The sequence below is a fragment of the Camarhynchus parvulus genome, chromosome 29, assembly GCF_901933205.1.
Source record: "Camarhynchus parvulus chromosome 29, STF_HiC, whole genome shotgun sequence".
NCBI lineage: Eukaryota > Metazoa > Chordata > Aves > Passeriformes > Thraupidae > Camarhynchus > Camarhynchus parvulus.
Genome location: NC_044599.1, coordinates 964,828 through 978,663, shown reverse-complemented (window position 1 = coordinate 978,663; position 13,836 = coordinate 964,828). Strand labels below are relative to the sequence as shown.

General features: G+C 55.8%; 1 protein-coding gene across 1 annotated transcript; it reads left to right on the top strand.

Annotated features, from left to right (window-relative positions):
- Nucleotides 1–2,296: 2,296 nt before the first annotated feature.
- Nucleotides 2,297–12,832, top strand: LOC115914585 (putative fidgetin-like protein 2). The gene is given in 3 exon segments (XM_030967181.1): nucleotides 2,297–2,399; nucleotides 10,503–12,581; nucleotides 12,584–12,832. Coding segments are annotated over 2 exon segments (2,184 nt in total). The 5' UTR covers nucleotides 2,297–2,399; nucleotides 10,503–10,513; the 3' UTR covers nucleotides 12,700–12,832.
- The last annotated feature ends 1,004 nt before the right edge of the window (nucleotides 12,833–13,836 follow it).

Below are 13,836 nucleotides of genomic sequence, written 5' to 3'. Positions count from 1 at the left end.
AACAGCAGCTCCCACAGCATCGTATTCTTCTTCTCCTTCTCCTTCTCCTTCTCCTTCTCCTTCTCCTTCTTCTTCTTCTTCTTCTTCTTCTTCTTCTCCTCCTCCTTCTCCTCCTCCTTCTCCTTCTTCTGGACCAAACTTATGAAAATATGAAAACCTATGACCCATTGTCAATTTTTTTTTAGTTTTGTCTGCCCAAAATCTACCTGAAGGCCCTTTAATAAAGATAAATAAATCGCTTTTTTATTCCCTAAATTCTGTCTGGCCTCTGATTTTAGGTGGCCCCAGAAAGGCACCAGAGGGAAGTGTCACCCCTCCATGAACCAGCAGCAAAAATCCCATGTGCACAGGCCTGGAATTATCATATTTTGTTTTTAAAGCCCGAAGTGAGCTGTGGAATGCCTGCTTCCCTGTGGGAGAAGAGAAACCCCGGAGTTCCTGAGGAGAAAGTGTCAGCACGGATTTCTGCTGATGGTTCCTATTGCTGATCAAACAGAAATAATTAACGAATTGGGACTTTTGATTAGGAGTTTATTTTTTAGAGGAATGGTGGGGAGTGATTAGTGAAAATAAACTGTGTGACCCCTCAGTTCCCATCCAGCTTTTCCTTGGTTAATGAGGTGAGGCTGAACTCTCTAGGCAGAGCTAGAAATCCAAATTTCCCAGTTTAATAAAAGGCAGTTTATACCTAGTGAAACCAGAACTGCAGTAAATGTGGTTTTATAGCTGGTTTTATGGCTCTCTGGGATTAGTGCCACCGGATTCTTGTTTGGGGACAGCCAAAGTCACAGTCCTGTGAGTTCTGGCTCTGCAGAATCTGCTGCTGGAGGCTAATTCATTCATTCATTAATTAATCGAGGTGATTGTGTCATCCAGGAGGGCCCAGGCAGAGATTTCTGCAGCTCCAACACCTGAAAAGGACAGACAGAATTCAAGAACAGGGAATTTTGTGCTTGAATTGAAAAAAATTCAGTATTCAAATATTTTGAAAATTGAAAAATATTTCCATTCTGTCCTTGAAAAGAAAAATATTCCCTATTACTCAGGGATGTGACAATGTTGGGATGAGGGAATGATGCTACGGTGTGATTCCATCAGGGAAAAGCCTGGGCTGGTTAATTAAAACAGATCAGGGGCTCCGAGAGCAAAAGTGAGGCAGCTGCAAGGCATTCTTGGGGGAAATCCACCCAAAAAAATGGGGAATTTTAGGGCTGAAGAGCCAGAATTTTTTTGCCTGGAACTGCAGCCCAGGTGATCCCAAAGAGCAGAGTTTTCAGGGGATATGGGGGTTTTCAGGGATGGATATTGGGATTTTTTAGGAGTGGATATGGGGGTTTTCAGGGGGTGGATATGGAGTATTTGAGGGGTGGATAATGCCCTAACAAACAGCTTGTCCCATGGCCACGTCCCTGGGACACACGATCCTTGGGGCAACTGCTTTATTTCTGCATGGTAAGCTAATAGCAGGAAAATATTCCAGGCATTTCGGATTTCGGCTTGGCAGCTGAGCAGGACCCGACCCCGAGCAGGGCTCCCCGTGGGGCTCGGCTGCAGCCTTGGGGTTGGGGTTGGGGTGCAGGGTCAGGGTGGGGGAAACAGGGGCAGGGGTGTTGGGGTGCAGGGGTCAGGGGTGTTTGGGATGCAAGGGTCAGGGATTTTGAGGTTCAGGGAGTTGGGGGTGTTGGGGCTCAAGGGGTTGGGGTGCAGGGAAGACGGGAGATGGGGAGAGGGATATTGGGGAGCAGAGGGTTAAGGGGATGGGGAGCTGGGGGGACAGGGTTGGGAGTGTTGAGGCGCAGGGGATTGGGGTACACGGATCCTGGGGTGCAGGGGATTGGGATACACGGATCCTGGGGTGCAGGGGCTCAGGGGATTGGGGTACACGGATGCTGGGATTCTGGCATGCAGAAGGTTGGGGTACACGAATGCCAGGATACTGGGGGTGCAGGGGATTAGGGTCCACGGATCCGGGAGTGCAGGGGATTGGGGTACACGAATTCTGGGGTGCAGGGGCTCGGGTTGCGCGGCTGCCGGGACGCTGGGGGTTGCGCTGGGATGCTGGGGATCAGACCCGGGGTGCACAGAGCCGCCGGCATCTCTGCCGGCCGCTGCCCCTCTGGCCGGAGCGCAGCGCGCCCCTCGCCATCCCCGCTCCGCCCCGCCGCGCCTCGGGGGCGGGCTGTGGGCGGTGGGCGGTGGGAGGCGGGGGGCAGCCCCAGCCCAGGCCCTGGCCGCGGCCCCGGCCCCGGCCCCGGCCCCAGCCCCAGCCCCAGCCCGGCCCCAGCCCCCGCCGCCCGCCCGGGGCCGCCGCGCCGCCCCGCATTGTCCGGGCGGCAGCGCAGGATGCGGCGCCCGGCACGGCCTCCCGGGCTGCGCTAACGGCCCGCCGGCATGAGGAGGTGAGTGGGGCCGGGCTGGGCCGGGGAGATCCGGGGCGGCCCGGCCGAGCATCCCCCGCGCTGCCCGGGGCGCGGATCCCGCCCCGCCGCTGCCGCTTTGGAGAGAAAGCGGCCGAGCCGGGCAGCGCGGAGGGGTCAGGGAGGGCTCCGAGGAACCCGAGCGCTGCCGGGGAACGGGGCAGCCCCCGCTGCCTCGGCCTTCGGCTATCCCCTCCCTCCCTGCTTCCCCCAGAAAGGGTGCGGGGAGCTGTGGGGGACGCGCTGGTGACATGCGGGGAGCGGGGTCCCGGGAGGTGTCGGGTGCGTGAGGAGCCCGGCCCCGAGGGGAGTCGTGGCACAGGGGCTGACCTAATCCTGAGCCTAACCCTAAATGAAGCCCAGAGGGTGCGCACGGTGCGGTAGATTGTCCGTCCATCCATCCATCCATCCATCCATATATCCATCCATCCATCCATCCATCCATCCATCCATCCATCCATCCATCCATCCATCCATCCATCCATCCATCCATCCATCCATCATCCATCCCTCCCTCCCTCCTGCCTTGCCCTCCTCCCTTCCTCCCTCCCTCACCCCCTGGAACAATGCCGGCTCCCACAGCCGCTGGCGCACGTCAAGCGCACGCCGGAGCGCTCGCCTTCAAAACAGTCGCGGCATTGAGGAGCTGAAGGGGATTTTGAAATGGAAGCTTTGCTTTGCTTGAAATCTCCTTTTTTTTTTGTGGAAGTTGGCATTTTTCACTCAGGCGAAAAGAACGTCAGGAAAGGTTTAAAATCACTTTATGCTGTGTATTCCAGTTTAAATTCTCCTGGATTTGGAGGCGCCATGTGCTGGTCCACATCACTCCTAGTTTTACTCCGGGATCCCAAAAATTATTATCATTGAACGCATCCTGGTTTTGTGACAGATTCTGGGTGTGGAACAGAATTTTGGACAGACCTTGGGTGTTTGATGAGGACGTGGCTCTGGGGGAGGGTGCAGGGCGCTCTGATGGGTCAGGATGGATTTCCTGGTGGGAATTGATGAGGTTCCTGCCAGGGCTCCCCATGTGGGTGCTCCGGTGCCTGTTTGCTCTCGAGGTGCTTCTGAATTAAACATTTCGGTGGGGGCCGAGGCCTGGCAGTTGTTTATCACATTAAACATTTGTTTTAGCTCTCTCCAGCAGAAGTGTGTTGACATTTTCTCTTGGGGGACTGCCGGGATAATGAATGGCACGTACTGTATTGTGTTCCCTGGAAAGCCACGGGATCCTGCAATAACATAAACACCCAAGGCTGAATTCATCCCAGATCCCAGGGGAATGGGCTCAGTGTTTACATCCAGGCAGCTCTCATTTCCATTTGTTATGCATTATGAAAATATTAATTACTTATAAGTTAATACTTGTTATAAGTACAGATATATTTATTTTATTGCTGACAGCTGTGATTTCACTCCCTGCTCTGTGTTTTAGCTGTTTTGGGGAGGGGAAAGAGAGAGCCAGGTGGGTCTTGGGAAGCAGCTACAATTCCTGGAGTGGGGAATTGGGGAGCAGCCATCAGCTCTGTCCCCTCATTCCTCTGGAGCAGGGAAGGGGAAACAGCCTCTGGCTGTCCCTGCTCGGAATTCCTGGAGCAGGGAAGGGTTTCAGCTCTTCCATTTGGGAATTCTTGGAGCAGGGAAGGGTTCTGTGGCCGCCTTTGTTCTCCCGCCGAGCCCCGCTGCATTCTTCCCTTTTGCCATTATCATTTGGGTTAAACAGAGCGTTGTGTACCATATGGATCATGTTAACAATTGCTTATCTGGAGCCGGTGTGTTCTCCTCTCTCCCTCCTCCCTCCTCCCCTCCCTCCTTCCTTTTCCCAGCCCTTTTTCCCCTCCCGAGGGCTGGGCTGGGGCTTTAGCAGCATCTTGGCTTTGGTGCTGGCTGCTCCTGGCACCCAAACCTGTGCTGTGTCCTGTCAAAGTTCCTTAATTTCTAGGGGAAAACGTGGAATAAATGCTGAGAAATCTCCAAGGCATTTTTCCCTGGATGCTGTGGGATGTGGAATCCGGTTGTTGAGGAGCCCAGTGTGGCTCCCAGCCCATGGATGAGCTCCCACCTGCTGCAGCTCCCTCTCTTTTCTTTATTTGATAGCTGGGGTCTGACCCTGAGGGTGCTTTGCCTGTTCACATGGACTGACCCAAGCAGGGGCTGTGGTTTTCCCAAACCTCTGCTCCCAGATCCGTATCAAAGCACCTGCATAAGCTGCCTGAAAGTTCTGAGCCCTCTCCCCACATCCAGCCTCCACTCCCAGCAGCCGCAGGAGGAGAAAATCCTAAAGGGGTTTTTTGGGGTGAAAACAGAGTGGCCGTGGGATCACTCCATTCTTTTGGCATGCTTCTAGTTGAGGAGATATTCCTGAGGACAGGAAAGTTCCCACTGCTGGATCAGCAGCCATGCAGGAATAAAGTTCTCCCCAGTGCCAGCCACAGAAATTCCCAGCTCTGAAAACCAAACTTATCCCTTCACAAACTTTTGCCACTGTGAGTTTGTTGCCCCAACTCCTGGAATGTTGTTTTTTTCCTTTGGAATTGGCTTGGTCATGTCATGGGGGGATTCTCTCCTTTCTTCAGAGTCCTAAGTGGGATCCTGGATCTTTTCCTGCCCCAGGAATGCCATCCTTGATGTGCAGAGGGTGCTGGTGCCTGCCTGAGGCTGCTCAGAGCCTCTAGCAGCAGGACCTGGAAGTCCTGAGAGTCCTGGAGTCCTGTGGAGCTCAGATCTCCACAGCAAAGTTTATTTTGCTGTGTGCTGAGGGTGCTGTAAAACCTCTCCTGGCCTTGTGTCCCAGCAGCAGCTGGAGTTAAGGTCAGTGAAATTGTCCCGATGGCCCAGGGCCTGCCTGGGTCACTTATCAGCAGCCCCAGATCTTTATGGTGGCCCTGATAAAGCCACTGAGGCCTTGGGAGAGAGCTGGAGGATACCAAGGAGGAGTTTTCCTCCTGGCTCCTTTCTCCTGAGCACAGCTTGAGGAGGGGAAAGCAGAAATGTTTGTTGAATTCTGGTGATGCCAGTGTGGTCTGTGTGGTAGTGATATCCTGGGGCCCTGCCCTGGGCTGGGATGCTGGGGGGTGTCCCTGGAGCAGGATTTTGGGGTGTCCTCTCCAGGTGGAATGTCAGAGTGTCCTCTCTGGGCAGGATGTTAACCCTTTATCCCCAATGTGGGGTGCTGGGCTGTCCTCCCTGGATCCAGATGTGGAGGTTTCCTCCCTGGTCAGGATGCTGAGATTTCCACCCTGGATCCAGATGTGGAGCTTTTCTCTCTGGTCAGGACTTTGGGGTGTCCTCCCTGGACTGGATGCTGAGATTTCCTCCCTGCATCGAGAACCTGGGGTCTCCTCCCAGGCTGGGATGATGGGGTGCCCTTCCCCAGGGTGGGATTCACTCACCAGGGTGGGGATGCCCTCCTCAAAGTGGGCATCCCCCTGCCATGCCAGGCTCCCTGAGCTGTGCTACCCAGGCCAGCCTTTTCCCTCCAGAGAGAAAAGAACCGGAATTTTGGGGTTTTTTTTCCTTTTTTTTCCCCAAAAAAGTGAAAACAAATGTCAGGACAAACTGCACTTTAACCCACACTTGTCTTTTCTACAAAAAAGCAGCTGAGTAATGGCTGAGTGAGGAGGCTCTGCCTGCCCTGCACAAAGGCTCTGCTGTGTCACTGCTGAGAGGTGACAGCAGCTCCAGCCTGGGGGACTCTGGCATTAGGGAGGTGTCAGATGGATCTTCTCCCTGAGATTAAATTGGTGCCTTTTTGAGGCTACCTAAAAACAGGGAATTTAGGGAATAAAAAGCAGTTTATTTATATATATTGAAGGGCTTTCAGGTAGATTTTGGGCAGACAAAGCCCCCCCTCCCCCTCAAGGGGCTACACCCAAAAATGGACCCTGGGTTTTCACACTTTTATAAGTTTGGTCCATTTGTGTATTGGGGGTTAATGTTCCAATCACAGCCTCAGGTAATGAAGTCTTTTACCCCAAGTTTTCTGCCTCCAAATCACTTTTGTTTACATTTCTTTGAGGCAGTGAGGTGTCCTTGATTCCCAGCCTGGAGAGGAATTGTTGTGTCCGCCCAAAATGTGAAGGCAGCAGCTCACACTGCACATGGAGAATAGAGTTCTACACTAAAGAACTGCAAGATCACAAATATATTAAAAATATAAAGTCTAGATTCCCAAGGCATCAAATCTCCCCGTTTCCCAAGGAGCAGCAGGACCTTTTTGGACACTTTTTGTGCAGAGCCAGCTGAGGGATGCTCCTGCCAGAACATCCTTTTCCTCCTTTTGCAGAGACTCTGCAGAGCACTTTATCATTACAACAAGCCCCTGGCCAGGTAATAATTAGCATAGACTCCATGATTCACAGAATAATTAAGAATAATTAGCGTAATTAGAATAATTAGCAGACTTCTGATTCACAGAAGTCTGATCAATAATAATCTTTATCAAGAAACCCGTTGCTTTTTAATATCTTAGTTCGCTACAGGTTGAACTGCTTGCTCCTTTAATTAAAACACCATCACCACTGGCTAATTAAGAAGCCACCCTTTGGTAAACAAATCTCCATAACACATTCTACATGTTCACAACAGTAGGTGCAGCAAGATAAGAATTATTTCTCATTCTTTCCTCTGATCTTCTGACAGACTTTTCCAGAAGGATGCCTGAGAAAGTTGTGTTTCTCTGAGTGGCCAGAGAGCTGCTGCCACAGCACTTGATTCTGGTGGCCGTGTCCTGCTGCTGCTGGAGCAGGATAATGTGGCTGTAATTGATGGTGAGAGGGCTAATGGCCACAGAAATGTGTAATTAAAGGCCAGGGGTGAGGCGCAGCGAGGCCGGGCCACGCGCGGGGGTGACGGAGGTTGAGTGCGCTCTGAAGGGCTCATCCCTCCAGGAGGACGCCAAGGAGGGGCTCTGCTCCTGCCTCCTTCCTCCTGAGCACAGCTGGAAAAAGCAGAAATGTTTGCTTCATTCCAGTGATGCTATCATGGTCTGCCTTGTGGTGATGGCCGGGGGCCTTGCCCTGGGCTGGGATAATGGGGGGGTGTCCCTGGAGCAGGATTTTGGGGTGTGTCCTTGGACCAGCATTCCTCATCCCGGAATTCCCAGGCTATGGATCCTTTCCCAGCGCTGTGGGGGTCTGTCCTGGCAGTGACAGATGGGCCGGTCTCAGCTGCTGCCAGGAAGGACAGATGGACAGCGGCCCATCGGTCACTCGCTGGTGTCCAGCTGCTCTGCACTTGATCTCTGAGTGACCAGAGTGACCATGGAGCCTGGGGTGAGCCCAGGATGGGCACAGCAGAGTCAGCCCAGACCCTGTGCCACGTGTGCCCTGACCCTGCCTTGGTGGCAGTGCCATTCTGGGATGTCACCTCAGCTCCCCATGGATTTGCCAAACACAAAAATCTGGGGAAAAGTCCGTGGTTGCCAAGGAACCCTGCCTGGCTGGGGCTGGTGTGGAACCTCACAGCCTTGGCTGGTGCTGTGGTGACACCGGTGGGTTGTGACATCTCTGGTGTCATGGGTGGGTTGTGACACCCTCAGTGCCACAGGTGGGTTATGATATCTCAGGTGTCGTGACTGGGTTGTGACATCCCCGGTGTCAGGTTGACCATGACACCCCTGATGTCATGGTCAGGTTGTGACAGCCCCGGTGTCACAAGTGGGTTTCTCTTAACAGAACAACAGGACACAGCCTTAACCTGCACCACATGACGTTTCAGTTGGATATTAAGAGAAAGATTTTACTGAAAAAGTGATAAAGTTCTGGAATGGCTGCCCGCGGAGGTGGTGGAGTCACCATCCCTGGGTGTGTTTAACAAAGCCTGGATGTGGCACTGGGTGCCAGGGTTCAGCTGAGGTGTTGGGGCTGGGCTGGACTCGGTGTTCTTGAAGGTCTCTTCCAACCTGGTCATTCCACGATTCTGTGGGATTCTGTGATTCCATGATTCTGTGCTCAATGGGTTTTGGAAAAAGCCTGAATCCTCCAAGCTCAGCAGAGGAGCAGCCAGCAGCAGCTAAACCAGCATTACAGCAACGTGATTACCATGGAGCCTGGATGACCAACCATGGAGCTGTGGATGACCACGGAGAGCTGTGGATGAACACGAAGCCTGGATGACCATGGGCCCTGGACCCATGGACCAAGGCTGCAGGCAGCTGTGGACGACCCCAGAGCTGTGGCTTGGCAGCTCAGCCTGGCACCCAAGGACTGGGATGCTCCTTGGGAATGCTCCAAGGATGCTCCTTGGACATGGACTGCCCAAAGGGATGAGACCCATCTGGATCACTCCCTCCATGAGCCAGCCCCTCTTCCTGGGGCCCAGGGGAATTTATCTGGATTTAAACCCCAGCTTTAGTGCATCCTCAGCCCGGATGTGTTTGCTCTTCTCTGCTTTTTTGCCCTCCAAACCCACCGGAGTCTCCTCTTGATCCCCCCAGGAGTGTGGGGTCATCACAGCCATCTGCAGATGCTGCCTGGGGGTCACTCCACTGGGATTTTTTTCCAAAATGTTTATACCCCAGCATCAGCACCGTGTGTGCGTGGGGCTCGGGAACAAGTGTGAGAATGTTTCACATGTGTGCAAACGTGGTGTGCCCTGCACACAAGGGCCCAGGATGAGCTGTCCCCGCTCCAACAAAGCCCCCTGGCTCTGTGATGCTGTCCTGCATCCCACGGCCTCGTGGCTGGAGCTTTTCCCGGGGGGGAGGCAGCGCACCCCATCCCCACACTGAGCCGTTGGACACCCTCAGCGGTGTGCCCGCTAAAAACCCCCGAACAAAAGCCCAGTTCAGACTCGCTGCTGAATAGATTAACAAGATTTCCATAATTAGGGCGGGCAGGAACAATAGGATTCTCCCTGCCCAGCCCCCCTGCCCGCCTTTGTCTTGTGCTGGGGATAATGGGCAGCAGCGAGGGTGGGAACCGGCCCGGCCATTTGGTCACTGGACAGTAATTTTCTCACACTGCCAAGGGGAGCATTGAAACATCTGTCCCGCTCCGCCACTCATTCACGTCCCATTTCAACCCTGACAACTCCTCCCTGCCCGCCGCCCTCCCCCTCTCTGGGTTTTCCAGCTTTTTCATGGATTTGGGGTTTTTTCTTCTCACATCTTTAAAGGGGGTGGTTGGTGCCTGGGGCTTGCGAAGCTGTGCCTGTGCATTCCCCCGAGCAGCTCTGGGATCCGGGATTGGGAACGGGGCAGGAGGAGCTGTGCCCTTGTGGTGGGCTTCCAACCACACCCTGAGGCATTGGCCACCCTCCTCCAGGCTTTTGGAGAAGTGATTCCGTCCCTGAGCCCACATCTAGATGATTTTTTAACTGGTGTCTGAGCAGTGGGGTTCATCGCTGTCGTGGGCAGCTGCTCCCTGTCCCAAAAGCCTGGGAATGCCACTGGGATTTGTTGGTTGTGCTGGTGGCCAGGAGTGCTCAGACACCTCTCTTGGTGTCCCCAAATCCCTGAGCACTGGGCACTTGGGTACTTGCAGCCTGACATTTCTGGGGGACAGAAGCAGCAGCAGCACTCTGCACCCGCTGAGCGAGGATGGAAACTCCCAGTGTTTAAATTCCTTTAGAAAATTAAAATATCAAGGAAAATGCCTTATTCGTCACATGAATCATCATTCTTATTCATCACAGAACCAGCCAAATGCTCATTTTTCCCTTTAGAGCTCCCGGGTATCTTTGCCCCGTGCCCAGACAGCCCCACGGGCAGCTCCAGGAGGATCCCCTGTGCCTTTATCCATCAGGAGCGCTTTGACAAATCCTTCTTAGCCTGACGATGGTCTCATCCCTTCATTATTAGTGACAACAATAATTTTGGGGGGTACTGGGGGGTACGTTGTGCCACACTCCCTCCCTGCCCACGGCCCTTAAGCCACTGCACAATCAGATTATTTATTGGACTCCATGATCTTGAAGGTCCTTGCTGACCTTGATGATCCTGTGAATATCCAGAGTTAGCTGGAGCAGGTGTTCACAGCCCGGGGGTGTGGTGGGGTAAGGACAGGGCAGCACAGCAGAATTTGGGGACACTCCATGCACAGCTCCTGTCCCACTGCTCTCACCTGTGCTGTCCCGTCCCCACAGGTCTGTCGAAGATGCACTGGTCACCAGAGCATGCCCAGTCCCTGAACCAGTGGCCGGAGCAGCACCTGGATGTCTCCTCCACGACCTCCTCACCGGCCCACAAGACCGAGCTGTACCCCAGCACCCGCCAGCGCTTCAACTACGCCTGGGCCAACGACGACATCTCGGCACTGACAGCCTCCAACCTCCTCAAGAGGTACGCCGAGAAGTACTCGGGGGTGCTGGACGCGCCCTACGAGCGCCCGGCGCTCGGTGCCTACGGGGATGGCGCCTTCGGCCCCGTTAACGGGCAGAAGGGGGACGGGGAGCCCTGGCCGGGGGCGCACGGCTCTGATGGCACCTACCCCCTGACCCCCATCCACGATGGCCTGGCCGGCACCAAGGGCGTGGTGCCACCCGCCGTCCCTGCCGGCAGCGGGGCCATCGGGCTGGGGGGCTCCCCGGTGGTGTCGACCAACCTCAGCGATCCCGTGTACCCCGGGAACTCCTGCGGGGCGGCTGCTGCTGGCTCCGGGGCACTCGGGGCGTCTCAGGAGTACCCCTCAGGCTATGGTGGCGCCTACTTGCCCTCTGGCTACTGCGCCCAGCCAGCGGCAGCACTGCCCCCCCCGCACCCTCCTGGCCTCCACAGCTCAGGGCTCCTGCAGCCTCCGCACCCCTCGCCCGCCCTGGTGCCAGGCTACGGTTCCTCAGGCCCCATGTACAACTACGCCAGCAGCAGCTACCCGCCCCAGCCGGGCTATGGGGGCATCCACCCACCCCACCCCTCTGCCTCCTACCTGCCCTCTGGCATCGCTGCGCCCACCCCCATCCCGGCCCCGCCACCCTCCGCCCGCCCGCCGGGGGTCCCTGCCTATGGCTACCAGGGCACTGGGCTGAGCGCCCTGGCCGTGCCACCCCTGGGCACTGAGGCGGCGGGCACGCTGAAGAGGAAGGCGTTCGACATTGGCGGGGAAGATGATGGCGAGGGCAGGTACAGGAAATACAGCTACGAGCAGCCAAAGTCCCCCTACCCCCTGTCGGACAACGGTGAGTGCCGGGGCAACGGGTTCAGCAGCAGTGGCGAGTCCCCCCAGGTGGCCTTCAAGCCCGGGAAGCGGCCAACGGGAGCCGGGAGCGCCGAAGAACACAAGTACGGCGGGCAGCAGATGAAGGGGATGGTGTCACCATCCTACGGTGCCAGGGACACTCCCCTGCGGCCGGCAGAGCCCTTTGAGAAGTTCAGCCCCCCACTTGCCAACGGGGAGCGGGCGGCCGAGCCGGGACCCCCCTTCCCACTGCGGCTGCCCTCCAAAGCTGTGCTGTTCGGCAGTGCCCCACTGGAGGAGCAGCCCAAGAACATCGACCCGCTGCTCCTGGAGCTGGTCAACACCAAGGTGGTGGAGCGGGGCCCGCCGGTGCAGTGGTCAGACATTGCCGGGCAGGTGTCGGTGAAGGCGGCCATCGAGGAGGAGCTGCTGTGGCCCATCCTGCGGCCCGGCTCCTACAGCAGCGCGAGCCACCCGCTGCGGACCCTGCTGCTCTTCGGGCCCCGCGGCACCGGGAAGACGCTGCTGAGCCGCTGCATCTCCACCCAGCTGGGCTCCACCCTGCTGAGGCTCAGCGGCACCATGCTGCTGTCCACCTGGAAGGCCGAAGCCGAGAAGATCCTCCAGACCGTGTTCTTTGTGGCCAACTGCCGGCAGCCCTCCGTGGTGCTCATCACCGAGGCCGAGTCCTTGCTGGCGGCGCGGGTGGGTGAGGACGGCGGCCAGGTCAGCAGCCTCAAATCCCAGCTCCTCTCCTACCTGGACAACGTGGCTACCTCATCCGAGCACAACGTGGTGGTCATCGGCACCACGGCGCGGCCCAGCAGCATGGACGAGGCGTCGCACCGGCGCTTCGGCACGCGGCTGTACATCGCGCCGCCGGACGGCGAGGCGCGGCGCCACATCCTGCGCCAGGCCCTGGCCCAGCAGAGCTGCTGCCTGAGCGAGCGCGAGCTGGTGGCCCTGGCACAACGCACCGAGAGCTTCTCCGGCGCCGAGCTGCTGCGGCTCTGCCAGCACGCCGGGGCCGCCGCGCGCCGCGCGCTGCCGGGACCCCCACCTCCTACCAGGACCTGGAGAAGGCGTTCTGCAAAGTGCGCCCTGCAGTGTCCCAGAAGGAGCTGGACTTGTTCCTGGAGTGGGATAAGATGTACGGCACCAGGCACTGATGGGGGTCGGACCCTGAGGCTGTGGGGACAGACCCCAAGGCCACAGGGACGGACCCCTAAGGCCACAGGGACAGACCCCAGAGCTGCAGGGATGGACCCCAAGGCCACAAGGACGGACCCCAAGGTCAGAGGGACAGACCCTGAGGCCACGGAGACAGACCCCAAGGCCATGGGGACGGACCCTATGGCCACAGGGACATATTTGGGACATGGATTGGGGTCCTTGGGGGCTCCGGTTCTCTCAGTGGGGTTGGATCCCTCCTCACAGCACCGCATACCTCACCTCTCCTCTTTGGGACTCAACCAGGGATTTCCCCCGCTGTGGCTCTCGGGGAGCCTCGCCCACCACTCAGGATAAGCTATTTATTGTTTTCCCAACCCTCCGTGCCTGGAGCGGCGGTGCCAGCGGGGCTGGAGGCGCCCCAGGAGGTTCCCAGCATCGGGATCTGCTCCAGCGCCGGGTTCAGGAGCTCCCCCATCCACCCCAAAAGCTTTATTGTCTTTTTTTTTTTTTTTTAATTGATTTTATTATTCCCAACAGAAATACCTCGGGTGTCCTTGGAGCCCCTTCTCACCTTGATCAGGGAAAGGGGGAGCTGGGGGAGATGCCCAAAAACCAGGGAATTTCACCCCAAAACAAGGAGGTTGTGCCCCAAACCAGGGAGTTGCACCCCAAACCAATGGGTTACACCCCAAAACCAGGGGGTTTTGGAGTAAAATGCTGTAGATTGTTGAATATCCTAGACTTGGGTTTTTATTTTTGTAAGGTCTGTAGTATTTTTGTTTGTTTGTTTGTTTTCTTTTTTAACTACTCAGGAAAAGAATTACCTCAGAAAAACTAAAGAATGTTTTTTTAAAAACACTTTTTATCTTCTCAGAAAAGGAAAAAGGAGATTTTTTTAAGAGTTTTCCGACCTGGGACAAAGCTGCCTCCTGCATTTGCTTCCAAAGGGGGTGAAGAAAGGAAGAAATAAAAGGAAAAATAAACTTGAAGCTGTTACAAAGATGAAATTTGAATGTATTTCAGGTGCTTTCCACATATATTATGCCATAATTTTATTTGAAATTTTGTTTAACATCGTTTATCGTAGTGTTTGGTGGAGTAACGTGTCTTCAATGGAAAGTTTAGTGCTGTAG